The following is a 19,995-nucleotide window of genomic DNA, read 5'->3' as shown; positions in this document are numbered from 1 at the left end:
TGTTTTGGGCCTTAAAGCAAACAAACCTAAATTTACATGCTGTACTTTATTCTCTTCATAACTGGTTTTACATGAGTTTGGTGTCACCATTTTAAGGGATACTACTTAGATTTTACTCCCATAGGGTGGAAAAGAGGATTGGTATAACAACTACTGAAGTTTGGGATTTCGGAGTTAGGGGAAAAATGCAGCAACTTGTTATTGACAAGGATTCTGCCTTGTGTTCATATGTTAAAAATACTACTTAGCACTGAAGTGCAAAAGCATTCAGAGGTGGAGTGCTACAGAGCTGTTCAACTTGATTTCAGGTCAGCTTTTGATGTCTTAGTCTTGAGTAGCTGACCAGTGACCCCAGTAGATCAATGTGAGAATTACTGATAACTGCTGAAAGAGAGAACTGCTTTTATTCATTGCCTCATCACTGAGGTTTTTAGTTGTGGTCACAAAGAATACCTTTGGATGATACAGTGACTTGGGGGGAGCAGGATTCAAGCCAAAGCTGCCATGAAATACTTTCTTCATTTCAAACAGAAAATTAAATACAGTATCTTACTAAATTTAAATCAGTTTTGCTTAATTGAAAAGAGTGTAAGAACTTTTCGGTTAGTAGTGTAAAATATTACTAAAATGGCTTCTTTTGTGTTGAAATTTTAACAGGGATGTGGAAGATCCAGAGTATAAACCAGCACCAGCACTGTTTAAAGATGACATAGAGGTATAGTAGGCACCAGTTAATAGCTCCTTTTAACACTCATTCACTTCAACACTCCAACACACATTCACTTGTAATGTAATACTTCCACCTTTTTGTTGAGCAAATTATTACCTTTTTTCCTGTAAACTGATAAAGCTTAGTCCTTGAGTTTCTGAAGTTTTCTGGGTGGGTGGGAATGGTAGGGAATTGTTGCATAGTTCTGTTTTATGTCCTGTTAGTCATTTATCCAAACTATTTGTTACTTCTGTTCTTTGTCATATTCAGAAATTGTTGTAAGAGGTACGTTTAACCTAAATCTCTGGAGAGAGCTCTATTTTAAGTTGTGCTTCACTTCTGTTTTTTTACAGGATGATGTTTCATCCCCAGGTGATCTCGTAATAGCAGATGGAGGTAAATCCATAAAACTTCAAATCTGAGCCAGTTGCTGCTGTGTTTTGAATTGTTTAATTCTTGTGATTCTTAGGAAAAATATAATTACCTAGTGTAGAACCATAGACACCAGCAGTAATCAACTTCTTTATTTTTCCCATGACTTGGTTTTCATATAGATGGACAAATGATGGAAGGGGACAAAATCTATTGGCCCACTCAGTCTGCCTTAACAACGCGGCTGCGCCGCCTGATCACCGCTTATCAACGCACGAGTAAAAACAGGCAGGCCCAGCAGATCCAGCCAGCATTCCCAGTACAAACCAGTATGATGCAGCTGCCATATGAAGAAGCTGCACTAAATCCAAAGATGGCTGCTAAGATTGAAAGACAGCAAAGGTATGTGCAGCATGCAAATGTACATTTTCAGTCTGCCCTTACCTAAAAAATGGTAAAGACGTAATGTGTGAAACAGTGAAGAAATTGACAGAATTTCACATCTTTTTCTTGCTGGTCAAGGTGGACAAGAAGAGAAGAAGCTGACTTCTACAGAGTCGTGTCCACGTTTGGAGTGGTGTTTGACCCTGAAAGGGGACGGTTTGACTGGACCAAGTTTCGAGCAATGGCTCGGCTGCACAAGAAGACTGATGAGAGCTTGGAGAAGTACCTGTATGCATTTATGTCAATGTGCAGGAGGGTCTGTCGCCTCCCCTCAAAGGAAGGTGGGTGTGTATGTTTTTACTTTTGAAATTTGTGTTGTCAGTGCCTACCTCGAAAAGGTTTTTCTTTCATGTGTTGGAAGGTAAAAATGGGGGAGGAAGAATTAAGGAAACCTGTTGAGGGTAAAATTGAAAGCTTATAATGGGGAGAAATATCTTAACTCATTAGTCATCTACTTAAAGTACTGATAGGTTGGTTTTGGCAGATTCTCATTTGTTTTGTTCTAATCCAGAACTCGTGGACCCAAACCTTTTCATCCAGCCCATCACAGAGGAACGCGCTTCCCGGACTTTGTACCGCATCGAGCTCCTGCGGAAAGTGCGGGAACAGGCCCTCAGGCACCCCCAGCTGTTTGAGAGGCTAAAGCTGTGCCAGCCAAACCCTGACCTGCCTGTCTGGTGGGAGTGTGGGACTCACGACAGGGATCTGCTTATTGGAGCTGCTAAGCACGGAGTCAGCAGGACAGATTATCATATTCTTCGTGATCCTGAACTCTCGTTTATGTCTGCCCAGAGGAACTATAATCAAAACAAAGTGGCTCTCTCAAGGACTTCTACTCCACTCTTGCACCAGTACCAGATGGCATTATCTGCTTCTCCTCTTACACCTCAGTCAAGACTGTCAGATGCTAAAGTGAATGCTTTTGAGGACACAAAAGCTAAAAATGAAAATCTGAAAGAGGACCCTCAGTCTTCTGAAGAGGAATCTATGTCTACAGAGGAGACACAGACAATACTGAAATCTGAACCTTTGAGTCCCAAAAATGGCACCCCAATACAAGTGACAGACCACAGACCTAGCGTGAAGGCTGAGACAGACAGGCGCATGGTGGCAGCAAGGACAGAGCCTCTAACTCCAAACCCAGCTTCCAAAAAACAGAGAGTCAGCAAAAGGGGGTCTGACTCTAGCTCTGACTCAGACTCTGACTCAGATAGATCATCCTGTTCTTCCAGGTCATCATCTTCATCCTCTTCGTCTTCCTCATCTTGTTCCCACTCTCGATCTGGCTCTAGCTCTTCATCATCCTCATCTTGTTCTTCAGCATCTTCATCGTCCTCCTCGTCGTCCTCATCATCATCGTCGTCATCATCATCATCGTCTGAAGAGAGTGATAGTGATGAAGAGGAGGCACAAAAACGTGGTATGTGTGTAGTCTTACTTCTGCAGTATAATTCTTTACTGAACTAGTTTATTCTTAATGGAAAAATGTCTTTAAAAGTCTATTAAATTCCACAGAAGTAAACTTTATTAAACATGATGTTAATGTAAATAAACATATTTGCTTGAATCTTCCGAGTGAGTTGGAAGAATTTCAGGAATAGTGCTTTTTGTTTGCTCCATATCAGTGCCATGGTGAGGTACTTAAGATCTGTTGTGATCCGTAAGCAAGGTTGCTGTGCATGTGGTTCGTGTGTGGGAGAGTGGAATGGACAACATTTTCTGGAAATATACTCTGTGTTTTTATACTGTGTGTATTCCCTGTTGTGGGTTCTTCTTCTTTCTAAACAGATCCTTTAGATTTCCCTGTTTGTTTATTCCAGTCTTGCTCACCTGTCTATGTAGCTTCCTCATATGTTCTTTCATAAAACTGCAACTTCCTTGTGTCCAAACTTGAGTCATGTCAGCTGATTTCTGATGTGAACTTTGCAGTGCCTAAACAATGTTTATGCACTGAAAATTTTCAAACACCTAAAAACTTTTCAAAAAATTCACTTTAAAAAAAATCTGCTTAGCCAAGACTGAGGTGGCTGCTGCACATAAGACCATGTAACAGAGACACAGTGAAAGCTTCAAACTAGAAGCAAAAACCTCTGATAAAGTGATTTAGAATTTTTAATAACCCAGCTATTCATTATTTAATACACTTCTTACTTTGCTGCTGTGAAGTGGCCTCTGTTTTCCCCACTGAAACTCAGAATATGGAAAGATTTCTCTGTGTGATACACACGGTAGTAGAGAAGGGAAGAAAATGAAGGCAGGCAATGGGATTAAGAACCTGTTTTTTTCCAATACCTAAGGGGAAAAGGCATTGTCTTAATCAGATGGATCTCCTTGTCCATGGAGATGACAAATGGAAACCATGGGGTTAATTTAGTGGGGAAATAATTACTGAGCAAGTAAAATTCCACTTAGAGAAAATTACTAATATGCTGCTGCCTGTAGCAGGGAAAGGACATTTTTAGAGGAATCAGTTGGTATGCAAACAGTAAAACAATGTCAGCAAAGGAATGCTTATATAACACAAATATTCAGATAGAGATTGTGGTTACCATAAGTGTGCTACAAGTCCAAATATTAGGCTTGTTTTGTATCAGCTCAGTCTGTTTAGGCAAATAATCCTGCCTTCCTCAGACTGCAGAATCTCATAAATCAGTTGGCCTTTTTGTTTTGGAGGTTTTTTTTGGTGGTTTTGCTGTTAGTTTGAAGAGGTGGGTATAGGCTGGAAAGTTCACTTAACTTTATCTGTGTTTTAATTTTAAGCCCAGGTTTTATTTCATTGGTTATTCAATGGCAATGACCCTTTGGCATACTTTCCACATTTGAAGCATCTCTGAAGGGAGTGCTGGATTCCATCAGATGACTCAGTACAGAGCTCTTATTAAGGACAAATCTAATTTCTGAAGAGCTGCCCCTCTTACTCCTTCTGCTACTGTAGTAGTTAGATTTTCAGGCAGCACTTTATTCTGTTGTTTCAGACTGTTTCCCCATGTCATAGTGAAACTTCTGTTGCTGTCTGAATGGAGGTAAAAATGAAATGCTGATGATGAAATACAAGAAAGTCAGAGGACACACTGGAAACATAATAGGGAAAAATCCTCAGTGATCAAAAATTGAACAGCTGAATTATGCAGGCACACATGTTCAAGGCATGGAGCATCCAGTATTCCGTGCAGTAAACAAAATGGTTCTTTTGAAGTACTCTCACAGTGGATTTGCCATGTGCTGGTGATAGACACTTTTGCTTTCAATTTAATTCTGTGCTTTAGTGAATGTTGTCTTACCAAATAAATATGTTAAGTGAAGACTGTCTGTTAGATTACTCTGAAGCATGTCTGTTTCCAAATAGCTAAATGTTCAACATCTTAAGCTTCGAAATACTAACAGGAATATGTGTGGAATTTACATCTCTAGAAAAGGATCAACCTGAAAAACCTAAGAGATTAATTCTTCAGTTTAACTTTGTGTTTGGACTTTCCCTGAACGTGTTGTTTGTGTTATGTTCACCTGAACCTCTCACAGTGAGTGTTTAATTCCCTTACAGCATAATGATTTTGATGATTTTATTTAGCAGAAGGAACTCCACATATAAAAGCCTATGATGAAGAGAGTGTGGCCTCTCTGAGCACCACACAAGATGAGACACAAGACAGTTTCCAGATGAACAATGGGACACCAAATTCTGGTTATCTCCTACAAGGTGGATACATGTTGGCTGCATCCTACTGGCCAAAGGCAAGTTCATAGTGCAACCTTGAAAACCAAAATAGTAGTTGAAGGTGGGCTCTAACATGAATATTCTGTTAAGTATGTTAGAACCAAGAAGCAGGGAAAATAGCTGTAGGATTTGAGTTTCTGGACCTTTTAGGTGTTGTTGTGTTGACTCCTGAAACATGCATTTAAATCTAGGTACTGCTTTTCATAATTTTTGAAGGGGAGTGTAACTGTAATGTCATAGGTCCTTGGCACATTGTGAAAAATGACATTCAAAGTGTAAAAAGTTGACTTACATCAAATATAGCGGAGAGCCTTGAACTTTAGAAATAAGTGTTTACTTACAAAACTTGTAATTTTAGCAAATTTATTTGACAAATAACTGAGAAACGATCAGAAAATCCAGTAGTTTTTGTAGTCTTCAGGTACTTAGCTGAGTTTATTGGGACTTGAGAACTCTGTGTCATGGAGGTGTGTGATTATCTGTGTTGGGTGCCCAAAGGATGGGAATGAGGAATTACATGGTTTTGAAAGTTAAAAGGGGACATAAATAATAATCTGTAGGTTTAGTTTTATAAATGCTATTTGCTGTGTGTTATGGTGCTGCTCACAGGTTCAGATCCTGCTAACAGTGAGTCAAAGCCACACATACAAATGCTGCTTTGGTAGTTACCATATCTTTCTTTTAAAGATCAGGGAGATAGTGTATTTTAGTCAGACAGTTTGCCAGACCCTGCACAGATGAGAGAAATTGCATATTTGTTTAGAGGTACACGGTGAAATTAAGTACAGAAATGCTTTCACAGATTTACAGCGAAGCAGTACAAATCCAGGAACTTCAAAATCTTTAAGTCCAAGTGCAGTGATAAAAATGTTGTCATTTGTCTTCTCTGTAGAATTACGAGCTAATACATAAACGTAACAGTGTTGGTAAGCATTGGCCTTACAGATTGACTTTGTCATATTTTAGGATCGAGTTATGATTAACCGGCTGGACAGCATTTGTCAGACAGTGCTGAAGGGTAAATGGCCTTCAGCCCGAAGGAGCTACGACAGCACCACAGTGGCATCCTTCTACACCACCAAGCTCCTGGACAGCTCGGGGGCAGCTGCAGAGTACAGTGAGCCCAGTGCACCCACACCCCCTCTGGCAGCTGTAAAAGAAGAATATGACCAATCACCCCAGCTGTCAAAGGTGAAGAAGCATGTACGAGAAAAGGAGTTTACAGTGAAAATCAATGACGTATGTTTATTTTTATTGCCCTAGGACCTGGTTGCGATTGCGGTGTGCGGCATGCTTTACCTGCAAGTGGCTGCCTGCTCTCACTCTCACTTCTTCACACACTTGTTTGTGGGTATTTGGGTCTGCTGCTTCTGGGCACTGAGTGTTTGGGGTTTGGGTTTGGTTTTTTGGGGAGGGGGTTTTTCTGTGTTCTTTTTTTCTTTTTTTTCTTTTATTTGCTTAAGCCCCTGGAAGAAATCTTTTTTTTTTTTTTCTGAATTGAAGTTTTGCTGTGCTGATGCTTCCTCAGACAGCTTGTTTTATGCTGTTTCTAACAAATCTGGTTAGTATAAAAAGGTATTTCTGCTGTTCAGCTTTTTTTTTAATATTTCCACAAGCGCTTTATTATTTCATGGTCTTTTAGAGGATTACAGGAAAATGTCCTGGTTTAAATGCAGGCTAGAAGCTTCCAACATTTTGTTTATCTGTAGTTTGAGACCTGTTTGTAGCACATAAAAATATGTGAGTATTTGCTCTTGCAGTTGGGTGTAGGACTGGATTCAGGAGGTAAATACCTTACCAGTGTCTGAATTTTTCAGTTCAGATGAAATTTCTGTTCATATTCTGGTTTTACATGGAAGAACAAGACTGTGCAAGGTCTAACACAATGTTTTCATTCTTTCTCAATTCTGCTGGAGTAACTGTATGTGAAAATCCTGATGTGAAGTAGTTCTTTCTGCTTCAGCAGAAGCTCTTCTAATCCTGGCATTTATTTAACAGGAAGGTGGTTTGAAATTGACTTTTCAGAAGCAGGGACTGTCTCAGAAAAGGCCGTTTGAAAGCGAGGAGGGTGCATTGGGTCAGCAGCAATATCTGGCTCGGCTACGTGAACTCCAGAATGCTTCAGAAACCAGCCTTGTCAACTTCCCAAAATCACTTCCCAAATCAGGTACAAAAATTGTCAGAAAGGAGAAGGGCAATGTAGTATTAAATCTGCTGGGTTCTTCTGTTGATGTCCATGAATTGGCAATGGAGAGAGATGTGTGCAGTGTTGTTCTAAACTGCAGTCTGGGGAAATTCTCTCCAGTGTAGAGATGTTCTCCAGTTTGGGGCACCTGATACTTTATCACAGTGTCAATTACTGTAATGTTAATTTAGTAGAATGATGCCGCTATACACTGTAAACCCCCTCCAAAGATGATTTTAATAATTATAAAGTGCATCACTGTACACTGACAGTAATCAGTTTGACTCAGAACTTAATGTGGCTACTTTGTAAATAAAGAAGAAGAGTTCCAGATTTATGCCTCTGCCAATTTGGACTCTTGGTAATCTTCCCTGTGTCTCATATAAAGAGGCCATGGAGAACAATTAGAATCAATTTTTGATTTATAGCCAAAAACTTACAGCTTGTTTCATAACAAGATAATAGTAGGTATACTCTGACAAATACAAATGAGCCTGAAGTAAGGAGTTAAATATTTGGAATAAAATTTTAGAAATTATTAGAAATGGGTATTTAACTTAGACCAGCGTCTGTTTAAATTTTGCAACAAACCATTAAAGTCTTGCTAAACATTTATTTAGGGATGTCTGCCTCTCTGTGTATGTGATATCAACAGTTTTCAATGGCTACCATCACTGTACAGATAAATTTGCAGGAGGTGCAGGGGCAATAATGAAATTTTCTTAGTAAAATGGCTTTTAGAATCTGGTATTCGTGATGCTTTAAGCAGTCACAAAACAAAGGGCAATTTATCTTAGCTGTTGCATGTAGAAATTACATGCACTTGCAATGATTCAAATAATTTTATTTCCTTTTTGTATTCAGACATGTTTCTCTTTATAAAAGCATCTGACACAAGTTTGATTGCATCATTTATTAGGTACTTCCAGTCACTTAACAACCAGTGCCAATGGAGTCATCGTTGACAGTCAGCCTGTAGTCAAAAAGAGACGAGGAAGAAGGAAGAATGTGGAGGGGGTTGATGTCCTCTTTATGAATAGAAATAAACAGCCTAACCATGTAAGTAAACTTCTGTATCCAAAAAAATAAGATCAAAATTATTATTATTATTAATGCCTTAACTGAGCATAACCAGCTGTCCCTGCTCCACAAAAGCTTGTAGTCAAAACTTTGATGAGGTTTGGGATGTTTTTTGCTGATAGTTTATGATTACACAGATGAAAACTGGTGGAGTGTCATTAAATATTGGATATATACAATATAAATAACTGTCTTTAAAATGTAACTTTAATTCTGATGAACTTTAACAATGTATTATTAAGAGTTTGGGGCTTCACATAGCAACACTTGGACATACCTGCCTATAACATCTGTATGGGGCCTCATTGGGCAGTGACTTGAAGGGATTTCTTTGGCATGAGCAAGTTCTTGAGTGTGATCTGCAAAACTTTGCCTTTCATTAACTCGTACATGAAATAACTGTGATGGCTTGTTTTCAGTGCAGTAAAGCAGATGTTTTTAATTTCTCCAGGTTAATCCGGGTATTAACTCCTGCCAGGTTGCTGCAGGCATAAACCCAGCACTCACTTACACACAGTCCCAAGGCATGCTCGATGCAGAGAGCCCAGTTCCTGTTATTAACCTAAAAGATGGAACAAGGCTTGCAGGTGATGATGCCCCTAAAAGGAAAGATTTAGAGAGGTGGCTTAAAGAACATCCTGGATATGTTGAAGATTCAGGAGCTTGTATTCCTGTGAGTATTTTTTTCACCTCTCCCTAGCTAAATAGTACAACATTTCACATGTTATGTGTTTTGGTTTGTATTCTGTGTTACAGGGAATTATTTCTTTGTTCTCCTGTTCCACATAGGAAAAGGAGAATGTCCATTTCTTTTTACAGTGTGAGGTCTCCAAGCCTTCCTTTTGTCTCACAAATGTAATTGCCAAGAAAAGCAGTACCAAATCAAGACATTTGATCTTTGTGTTATTTCACTTACTATTTAAAAAATGATTTAGGATAAGAAAACTCATATTACTGTAGTACTGATGATAGGAGCTGAAAATGTGTAACAGCATATTTAGTGATGTGCAAAAGGACTAAAGAACTTACTGTGGAATGCATCTCATACCTGAAGTACAGTGCTGTGGTAGTGGTGTTTGTGTGGGTATGATCTTCTCATACTGTTGCTTCTGAATTTGACATTTTTTAATGTAAGAAAATAATATGTGTGATATCGGTTATAACAACCTTCCTTCTCCATGAAGATGTTACAAAGCAGCAGCAATCTTCCAGACAGTTAAAGCACTGTTTAAAACTGAAAATTAGTAAAGCAATGGGCAGAGGCGTCAGAGGGATGATGTAGTTCTGTTTATTGGGCTGCTTATTAAATGATTGTGATTAGTAGATAGGTACTGGTATTAAAATATTTCTGAAGTTGAAGTTGGCTTCAAATTAAGGCCTGACTCAACAGAATGCACAGAGATCTTACTGTTTTTGAAGCAGTTCTATCAGAAGGATAAATGGCTTTTTAATTCCTTTATAACAGAGGATGCAGCTGCACGATGGGAGGCCCAAACAAAAAAGACATCGTTGTCGAAACCCCAATAAACTGGATGTTAACAGTTTAACTGGTGAAGAACGTGTTCAGCTCATAAATAGAAGAAATGCAAGAAAGGTATTCATGATACTGTTCCCATATGAACATATGATTCTCATACTGCCCAAATGAAAGATGGAGATATTCCAGATGAAGGACTTGATATACTACACTTGCTAAAATTTTCCCAGCATACAAATGAAAGTTTTTTGTTTTAAAGTTTTGGAACAGAACAAAAACGTCAATTACCATCTTCTAGTGAATTTTTTGCTACTGTGAAAATATGTAAGATACAGATAAAAACTTAGCCCATGGTTTATAGAACTGAACACTCAGTATGGTGCAGTGTTTGTGCCATTGACTTAGAGGCGGGGCCACTAAAATACATGTTCAAAATACGTGATCAAAGTGGTAACTTTGTCAGAAGTTTGAGATTTTTTTTGTGATCTTCTCGTTACTATTTTTGACACAATTAAAAATGTTCTGGTAGTATATCTGGCATAGAAACTTGTCCTTTGGAATTGAGGCAATCCTCTGTATTGCATGATTTTGCTTTTTGCTTTTTTCAGTAATGTCTGCCATTTGCCCTTTATGGATCCACCAGTAGTTTTGGCTGTCAGTCACATTTCTAGGTGAAATGGTAGGGGAACAGGAGAACAAAAGGAGAAGGGGAATTCTTGTGTGAAAAGGCAGCAGTGGAAGATGTGAGAGCAGGAGTTGAATTGAATTTTTGTGCAGGTGGTCAAAGTTTGGGAACAGCACAATGCATTTGAAAAGGCTCTGGGGAAAGCTAAAGGCAATATTCAGGAAAAGTGTGCAGAACATTACTGGTACCTATTGAACAGATCTGGCCAGATGTGTTTGATGGTGTCTTTGAATGTCTGTGTAGCACCAGAGCAGCAACCCAGGGGGAATCTTTAAACTGTTGTGTCCCTGTAAGGAGCGTTTTCCCTTTCCCTTGTGGCACTGCCTGCTTCTCTTTTTGTTAGAGCAGCTACAAGGGAAGCAGGATTGGGGTTTTTTGTATGCTGCTATATTAAGGTCAGGAGCTTTGTCCATCAGTACAGGAGAGTGAGGCAGAATTTGAGTCTTTAATCTCTTCGGTGTATTGAAACAGCAGCTCTGAAGGGGAACCAGAATGGTTGTGAGTCTCTTGAAACTGAGATCTGTGGTTGCTCTTCAAGAGCTGTGCCCTGAGGGATCTTGTCAAAGTTGAAGATCAAGGAGTGAGAGATATAATCTCTGTTTACTGTGAAAACCTGTGTTTTCATGATGGCTTTTTTCCTCTCAAATTTCCACTCCATAGTTGGTACTTGGATACTTAATTAATACCAGTTTTTCCATGTATAAGTTATTTCCAATTTCTCTGTATCACCAAACCTGTTTTTTCTCATTTACTTTTTTAGTTCTGTAATATTTTTGAATAGCAGGGAGTGAGGGACCAAAAGTAGCCTAGAAAATAGGAGTTTAAGTTGCAGTTTATAGAGAAATTTAAGCAGAAACTGAAAAATTTTATTTTTTAGAAGTTGACTGAGATGAGAGAATAGGATTTATATATTTATTAAAGGAAAAGCTTAACAGGGTTGTACTTAAAACCTTCTTGGTAATACTTGGACCACTGTTTTCTGTTCATGTGGTTGCTCTTCCATTCATTGCGTGTCTAAATAAATATTAAACATCAGTGGGAATGTCAAATATTGAAGTCTTGAATTGAGTTCAGAAGATGAGTTTGAGTTTAGTAGATTTAGAACAAATCACATACACATCTATCACCAGGAGTCAGCTCCATGATAATTTGAAATGAGGCTTTATTTGTACTGTGTTATCCAAAAGGTAAAAATGAAACAGTGTCAGGTATTAATGTTGCCTTTTTTCTTATCAGTTGTCACATATTCACTAACTTCTATCTTCTGCTTCTCAGGTTGGGGGTGCATTTGCTCCCCCTCTGAAGGATCTGTGCAGATTCTTGAAAGAAAATCCAGAGTATGGAGTGGCTCCTGAGTGGGGAGAAGTGGTAAAACAGTCTGTAAGTATTTGCAGAATAACCATGACATGAAATGCAGCTGAAAGGAAACAAGGCAAACAGAAAAAAAATGCATGCCAAGAGGTGTGATTTTCATATCTGGTATTGCATTAACAGCAAACATGAGTCAGTGTCAGCTTTCTGCCAGCTTAGTTCAGTAAATGCTTTGCTGGCACAACTGGAATAGGAGAAAGGGGTGGAACAGTGAGTGGCAACCCCAAATTAGAGATTTTGCTGAAGATGCTGTAATACTGTGGCTTCTCATGTCTTAAATATAGCCCAGTGGCTTTTAGGAAAGATATTAGCCAAGAAATCATTTAAGAAAGAGAATACTTTCTCTAAAGTTCCAGTTGGGAAGGAAAAAATGCTTAATTTTAAATACTTATTTTATTTTTAGCATGCACCTCTGACAAATCAACATAGTGAGGATACTATTGGTTAGTCTTGCCTTCAAGATAAAGACCTATTTTGAACTTCAAGAAGTTGTATTGTATAGTGTATACCTCTGAATAGAGGTACAAATACTAGCAGAATTACTTTGAGAAAGTAGTAGCTATCTACAGTAGAGAAGAACAGAACTTGAGTTTTGAATTTCTCTGGTTACATTAAGCTAATATAAATCAGAGTTATTTGCTAGGGAAAAAGGCAGTTGTACTATGGTGTTGAGTTATACTTGATCTTATGGTTGCCTTTTTAAAAAGGAAATTTCAAGACAATGCATTTTGAAGGGAATATTGGTATTCATTGCAATTCTTTATTGTTAGGTAGGAGGTCTTAAAGTGGTGAAGCAATACTATACAGATCCCAAATAAAAGTACTGAAAATTTAATTTAAATTCAGGTTGAGTCGTTATTTCTTTTCCTTCAGTTTATGGATGAGATGAAATATGAGGACATTAAAGAGACACTAGCAAAAATAAAAAGGGCTCAGATTGTTGGTCTGTGTGCAATCACACATATTTAACTTTAAATTGAAAACTAATTAAACTGTCAAATGATTGCTGTGTGATAATATTTCAAAGCAATGCTGGTTTAGATCTTAGATTGAGCTTGCTCCTATAATCAGCTGTATTTGGCTTGATGTCCAGGAAGCCATGAAGGGTGGGTTAGCAGAGGGTGTGAGAAGAGCCGTGTGTAGCCCTCACAGTGGAGATGGGCCTTTAGACATTTGGGATGTAGTAGCACAAAGTCGGCCCAAATTCCAGGGAGCTGTCTGCCGATGAGGCCTTTGGCTCTGCTCCGTACACTTGAGCTCTCTGTTTCCTTTTCCTTTGCCATCTTCAAGCTCCCAAAACTGACTGAAGTGCCGCTGTGTCTCTCGCAGGGCTTCCTCCCCGAGGGAATGTTTGAGCGCATCCTGACGGGCCCGGTGGTGCGGGAGGAGGTGAGCCGCAGGGGGAGGCGCCCCAAGAGCGAGATCGCCAAGGCCACGGCGGCCGCGGCCGCCGCCTCGGCCCACAGCGTGTCCCTGAACCCCCTGCTGGCCAACGGGCTGCTGCCGGGGGTGGACCTGCCCGGCCTGCAGGCCTTGCAGCAGAACCTGCAGAACCTGCAGTCGCTGCAGGTGACGGCGGGACTGATGGGAATGCCGGCCGGCCTCGCTGCCGCAGGAGAGGCCAAGAACGTGGCTGCCATGTTCCCCATGCTGCTGTCAGGGATGGCCGGGCTACCAAACCTGCTGGGCATGGGAGGACTCCTGACAAAGTCCGCAGAATCCGCTTCGGAGGAGAAAAAGGGAAACGATGCAAAGGAGACGGATGCAAAGAAGGAAAGGACAGAAGACCAAAACACGGATACTGGTGGTGAAAACTCTGTTTCAAGTTCTCCTTCGACATCCTCTGCCGCCGCAGCTGCCAATCCTCTCTCTCTCAACCCTTTACTTTTGTCCAACATACTTTACCCAGGGATGCTTCTCACTCCAGGCCTTAATCTTCATATCCCAGCTTTGTCTCAGTCAAATATTTTTGATGTACAGAACAGTGAAAGCAATGACACGGGCTCAGCCAAGCCCACAGAAGAAAAGGAGGAAAATTCTAGGGTTAGAGATCAGGAAGACAAAGGGGGAACAGAGCCAAGCTCTCACAATGAAAACAGCACAGATGAGGGTTCAGAGAAAGCAGATGCTTCATCTGGATCTGACAGTACATCGTCTTCATCTGAGGATTCAGATTCGAGCGATGAAGACTGACCCCAGACTCTGCACTTAAATTATAAACTGATTTTGAATTTATTCTTTAATTATTTCATTGTAAATAACCCAGTGTTGAGTGCATCAATGATTTACTGACCGAACATTTCAGTATTTGTTTAGAAGTGCAAACTGCTTTCAGAGACGTTTTGCATGTAATATTTCTTGAAGTTCATAAGTTTCTGAACTTGTATGTACTATCAAATACACAATGGTGTAAAATTACAACAAAAGGCATTATAATTTTGTTGGGGGGTTAATTTTATGAAAATAATGCTCAAGTAAGAGCTGTATATTTAATATATTTGCAGTGAACACAGAATACTTTATGCATATTATTGATTTAATTTGAATATAGTTTTACAGCCTCCTTGACACTTATAATTTACAGATCAAAACTCAGCAATAATTTGGGCAGCTAATGAATGTCATGAAAGCTGTAGAATCTACATCACCATCCATTGCTTTAATTACATGAAAATGCTCTAGTGTTGTGATGCACTGCTGTTTCCAATTCAGGTACAAGTGTGTTTAAAAGAAGATAAATTTTTCCCAATTAGCCAATTAAACTGGCTACCTGTTACCTCAGCTGAGTTAGTTTAGGAAGTTTACATTGGTTTCTATTACTTGTTTTCAGGTTTTGTTTTGTTTTTTAAAGACATCCTGTATAGCATGTTAAAATCTGAGTTACTTGAGATAAGACTGTTGGGGTTTTCTTTCCCCCTTATTGCAGCTGTTCTCTTTGACAGCAGTAAGGGGAAAATAAAGCAAAAACTGTCTTATTTCATGCTACTTGGCACCATGTAGGTCTATTTAGTTTACACCTTGCAAAGTTTTGGGCTCCCTCTGCAGAGTTAAAAGTCCCAAAATGAGGAGTAGTTTCCCCAAGACTCAGAAGAGGCAAACTGTCATAAAGTGCCACTGAAAAGACCTTTCAACACTGCATAATTCATGTAAAAATTGTTTGTTTGCTTTGTTTGTGTAGATTTCTATTTGTGTTTTATGTCATAAAACCTCCTGGAGTTCCCAGTTAATAATGGTAAATAAAGTACAGATAGTTTTGAACTCCTTTTGAGTTTAAACTTCTCTGCAGATTTAAATCTGACTAAATATTATCCAAAATCATTATTGGGATATCACTTCATATATTATGCTGAGTTACCCACTAAAGAAAAAAGCACTTTGACTAGTAAGGAAGACAAATTATTCCTAGAAACCACAGTAACAGGGCATAAGGCATCTTGTTTTAAGTCCAAATCCTTAGAACCCTTTACTATATAAAATCTGTCTAAGATTTGATGTGTGATATGATTCCTCCTTCTTCTTAAGCTGCTATTACTCTGACACAGTCGAGGCCCAGATTCACATTTACAGAACTTCTGAACTGACTGAGACTTCAGGTGACCTCGGTTACATCATTTGTGGTCCAAGAATAGGCAAGTGTTAAGAGAAAATAGATACAGGTACTAGTGAAAGTCATGGAAAAAGCTTTACAAAGGGATAAATTTAAAAATAAAAAAACAAAAACTGTATATTTTGATATAGTTCTGTTGCTTGCTTGTACAGTAAAACAACTGTGTTGTTTTTTATCAAGAACTTTACCAATGAAATATAAGTTTCTATGTGCAAAATAACTAGCCCCATGATTAGAAGCAGTATTAGATGTAATTACACAAATATACACGTACCATTTGGATTGTGCTGGTTACGTATTTTCCCAGATAGTATTCTGATTTTTGGCCCTTCACGCAGTGTCTTAGCAATAGTAAAAATCAAAAACTGCCAAGAGAAGGGGGTAGCCAATTCTTTGTCATTAAAAGAAAAAGTATTTCATATTTAATATTTTGCCCTTTGTGTAATATAGCACTTTTATTTAACTAGGATGCATCTATGAAATAGCCAAAGTTTTACAAGCAGTTATTAACTTCTTTGCTGATGGAGTATGTCAACAATACCATCACTTCCCACCCTTCCCCCACAAAACAAGTCCTAAATCTTGTGGCTAAAACCTAATTTATATCAGATTTATGAAATAAAGTATTTTCCTATTATGGTCAAGTAAGTTTGGTTACTGTTCTAGTGATTCTTTCTATGTAATAAGGCAATTACAGTTTCAAGTAATGAAGGCTGGTGTAGACTTGAACATAATTATATTTGGGTTATTTTTCATCAGTTTGATCCAGAGGGGGGAAAAAAGTGTCCCACTATCAGCTAAACTATATGCAAATACGGTTGTATAAAGTTAAGGGTTATAAGGAAACCTCAGTAGAATTACACTAATACTGAAGTTAAAATTAAAAGGATATCCAAGGTGATGATAAAGTGTGTGTTGGTAGTTACTAAAAAAACCTTAGCTGTTATTGCCTTGTATTTCTATCCCTTGTTTCAGGCTTCATGATCCAAGTCTTAGTCCAGGTTTTTTTTGGACATTTGCAATATTTGCCAGTTGTGTTCTGTGTAGTCTGAATTTGCTTTCTGTAGTTGAACAAGCGTCTTAAAAAGTCATTTGTAATTTATTGAATTACTTTCTATGATGTTCTATAGAGCAAATGGAAGTTTAATTATTTTTTATTAAACATATTCTTTGACTACCCGTGATGTCGGCCTCAGTATGTGAAAGTAATGCTGTGTAAGGATTAAACATGGATCTTCCAGCAGCAAAACTCGAGTTTCAGTGCTAAGTTTTAAAACTGAAATTATTCTTAAGATCTTGAAAAGCCCTGCAAACAAGCCAAGGACATAACACACCTACTGCCCAAGACCACGGTTTACTCTTGTATAATTTTACTGGGAATCAGTTGTCTCTAATTCTCTTATCTTACAATCAAACCAGCTGTTACTCCCACCCTTCAGTTCTTATGGTTAGAAAAGAATGTATGGTCTAGGTTCTGGGCCAAAAGTTGCCTTAATTTTAAATAAGCATGTTGGCAGTGAAGTAAGTACCTTTTCAATCTTTAAAAAAAAAACAAATTTGCATTACTTTCCACATCTTTATTAAAGCTTTTAATTGTGTACGCAGCACTTAACTATTGCATGTATTTCACACAGGGCACAGACTGCTCCTGAACCCAAGTTGTCTCCTGCTTGTCCTGTGCCACCTGGCATTGCATTTGAATGATTCAATGGTATCCTTATTTATTTCAGTCTGAATTTTGTCTTCATATCCTGATCATCCTTTTTGAGCTTCTGCAGATGTGTACACAGGTGATAAAAGTTCACATATACATGAGCTCTGTTTTCATCTTCTCTTTTTCATGGAAGTCCTGCAAAATCCCTAAAAGTATTTTTTTAAATTAGTTTTAGAATCCAGTCTTCTTGGTCTAAAAATTAAAATATAAGGATCTATTTTTAAATGGAAATATTCCCAAGAAAGGTGATCTAGGCACTATATTGTGGTTAGTTTCTGGCACTCCTTTGAAATTTTTCCAAGCAGTATGTGGAGTATGATGATTAGGTAAGACTCTTAACAAGGTGTCTTGTCCTATCTGTTTTATTTTGTGTCTGAGAAAATTATTTGTGCCATGTTATTTAGTAATATATTTTTCATGGATTGCTCAGTGTGACTGTGCTGATCACCCATTAAAGTGAAGGTTTGATGAAGGTCTAATTGAAGCTGCAGCAGGATGAAATGTGCCTGGTGTTCATGGTGAATACAAAGGGATCTACAGGGTAGTGTTACATTAACTTATTTGTGATGTGCACGTTACTAACAGCTAGTTTTATAGGCAGTTTCTGATTTAGTTCTATTACACCTATCATTACCTTCCACATGAGCAGGCTGTTTCAGTGCAGTATGGGATTTACACTGCTGTAGCTGACCAGCATTTAAAATTTTTCATTGTGCATTGTTGGACCTTGGGCTGGTGGTGTTGTCTGTAGAGCAGACTAATTGTACTGGTGTAGCCACAGGAGTTTACAAAATAACTGTCCTGGCTTATCTAAATGTCCCTAATGTTACACAAACAGGCAGTATAATTTCTTTGTTACATTTAGAGGAAAAGGAAATAAAGATAACAGCTTTCCAAGTTCTTCTTACAGATTTTTTTTTTTATTGAATGCTGCCTCCTTTCAGGTTCTTTCATGCAAGAAAGGAAGGAAAATGTAATGCCCAAGATCTTTCATGAAGTTAGAGAAGAAAATGAGGATTTGTTTGCTCTGCCTCCTGTGTGCTTCCAGTGTGAACAAGACCTGACAGTGCACAATTCTCATGAATGCTCCAGGTAAGGTATTATGAATCAAAGGGAGGCTGGTTTGGGAAATTCTTGGGATCCTAACGACAGATAAAGTGTCAACATCTAGAGAGATGAGAGCACTTACCCTACTGCTCACCAAAACTGAGAACAGTCCTCACACAGTTTTCTGCTCTCAGACAATAAAAACATTTCATTGTCAGCTCCTCTGCTTGACAGTGTTTGACCTGTGTGCAGCAGCTCAAAGCAGGAGGCAAGAGAAGATTTCTGAGACTACAGGACAGTAAAAAATGTATGTTACTGGGGGGTAGCCAAGCAGCTGTGAGGGACTGGGGCCGACAGGGTGTTTGTGGCTGTTACTTGCCATACTGTAGTCAAAATCATTGAAATAATTAACATGCCGTATGAGGGTAACTTTATTATTCTTGCATGTTTTTAATGGGGGATGAGTGGGAGGGAAAGAGGGGAGAAGTGGAGAAATAAGTGAAGCTAAGTCCTCAGGGATAAAAAAGATTTCTCTAAAATTGTTCTTGTCTGAGTTTTCAGTACACCATTAAATGAAAACTTTTCAAAAAAGTTTTCCACACAAGAGCAGTCAAGTTAAACCTCATTTCTTCATGAAGTCCCGATGCATGAAACCATAGGGAAGTACACAGGTGTAATCACAGCATAATAACGTTCCCTTTTAACCTCAGCTTTATCTTTCAATATTGTGAAGGTTTCATCTTCTTTTTTTTTTTCATGCAAGGGATTTTTAAAGAGCAGATTAATATTTCTCAGTAGAAATTAAATGCTGTAATAAGTTATTGCTGCTTTGTGTTTTAGTAGATACTGTAAATTTAGTTAAACAGAAAAGCCCCACATCATTTATATAATCTTCTGGGTGGCAGAGAGCTTCCCATCAATGCTCTGCATAACTGAGATCAGGAGTTTGGCCTCACTGCAAAGTTCACAGCTCCTCTGTGTTATAAAAAAGGATGTAAGATTAAATACAACCTAATCACTTGTTTTTAATGTTGTAAGTTGGTCTGGTAGTCTGGGGGCTGCAGGTTTGGGGGGGACCCTGGCATCACCATCCTCCAGTGCCAGCTCAGGCTTTCTGTAGTTCTCAATGCTGGGTACCAGTGTGTGTCTATTTGTGTCCTGAGTCACATCTCACCTCAGTCAGATCATTTTTTCTTAACATTTATTTTTTTTTTCCCTGAAGCTTTCAGCGTTCATGAAATATCAGTAATACAAAATCAAGGTGACAGAATCAATAAATCTCTTTTAATCAAGTGCAGCCTGTTTTACTGATCATTTAATTGACATCTACCTGCTCTAGGACTTAAATCTTATTTTTGGCAACCTCCTCTCTGCTCAGTTGGGACTTGACCAGTGGGAGCTATTTCTGTCTCTCCTCCCTACCCCTCACTGCCTATGTACAGCCTGTACCCCGCACTGTGTGTGTGTACAGCCTGTACCCTGCGTACATATTTGTGTGTATATTTGTGTACAGCCTGTACTCCGCGCTCTGTGTATATATTTGTATATATTTGTGTACAGCCCGTACCCCGCACTCTGTGTACATATTT

General features: G+C 38.7%; 1 protein-coding gene across 5 annotated transcripts in view; it reads left to right on the top strand.

The window, feature by feature from the left end:
- Positions 1–16,772, top strand: part of CHD9 (chromodomain helicase DNA binding protein 9) — an 84,718-nt gene extending 67,946 nt beyond the window's left edge. For 3 of the 5 annotated variants that reach the window (XM_084215198.1, XM_084215197.1, XM_084215201.1), the window contains 13 exons: positions 658–715; positions 1,063–1,105; positions 1,264–1,483; positions 1,604–1,806; positions 2,037–2,945; positions 5,094–5,257; positions 6,207–6,479; positions 7,239–7,407; positions 8,345–8,484; positions 8,957–9,178; positions 9,971–10,099; positions 11,943–12,047; positions 13,368–16,772. In XM_084215198.1, coding sequence (XP_084071324.1) covers positions 658–715; positions 1,063–1,105; positions 1,264–1,483; positions 1,604–1,806; positions 2,037–2,945; positions 5,094–5,257; positions 6,207–6,479; positions 7,239–7,407; positions 8,345–8,484; positions 8,957–9,178; positions 9,971–10,099; positions 11,943–12,047; positions 13,368–14,231 — 3,499 coding nt within the window. In that variant the 3' untranslated portion in view covers positions 14,232–16,772. The remainder of the gene's footprint in view (positions 1–657; positions 716–1,062; positions 1,106–1,263; positions 1,484–1,603; positions 1,807–2,036; positions 2,946–5,093; positions 5,258–6,206; positions 6,480–7,238; positions 7,408–8,344; positions 8,485–8,956; positions 9,179–9,970; positions 10,100–11,942; positions 12,048–13,367) is intronic. The other 2 variants (XM_084215200.1, XM_084215199.1) reach the window with 2 other exon arrangements.
- The last annotated feature ends 3,223 nt before the right edge of the window (positions 16,773–19,995 follow it).

Source organism: Fringilla coelebs, assembly GCF_963513975.1.
Source record: "Fringilla coelebs genome assembly, chromosome: 14".
NCBI classification, from domain to species: domain Eukaryota; kingdom Metazoa; phylum Chordata; class Aves; order Passeriformes; family Fringillidae; genus Fringilla; species Fringilla coelebs.
Note: the sequence above shows the minus strand (reverse complement) of the source record. Positions and strands in the feature narration are given on the sequence as shown.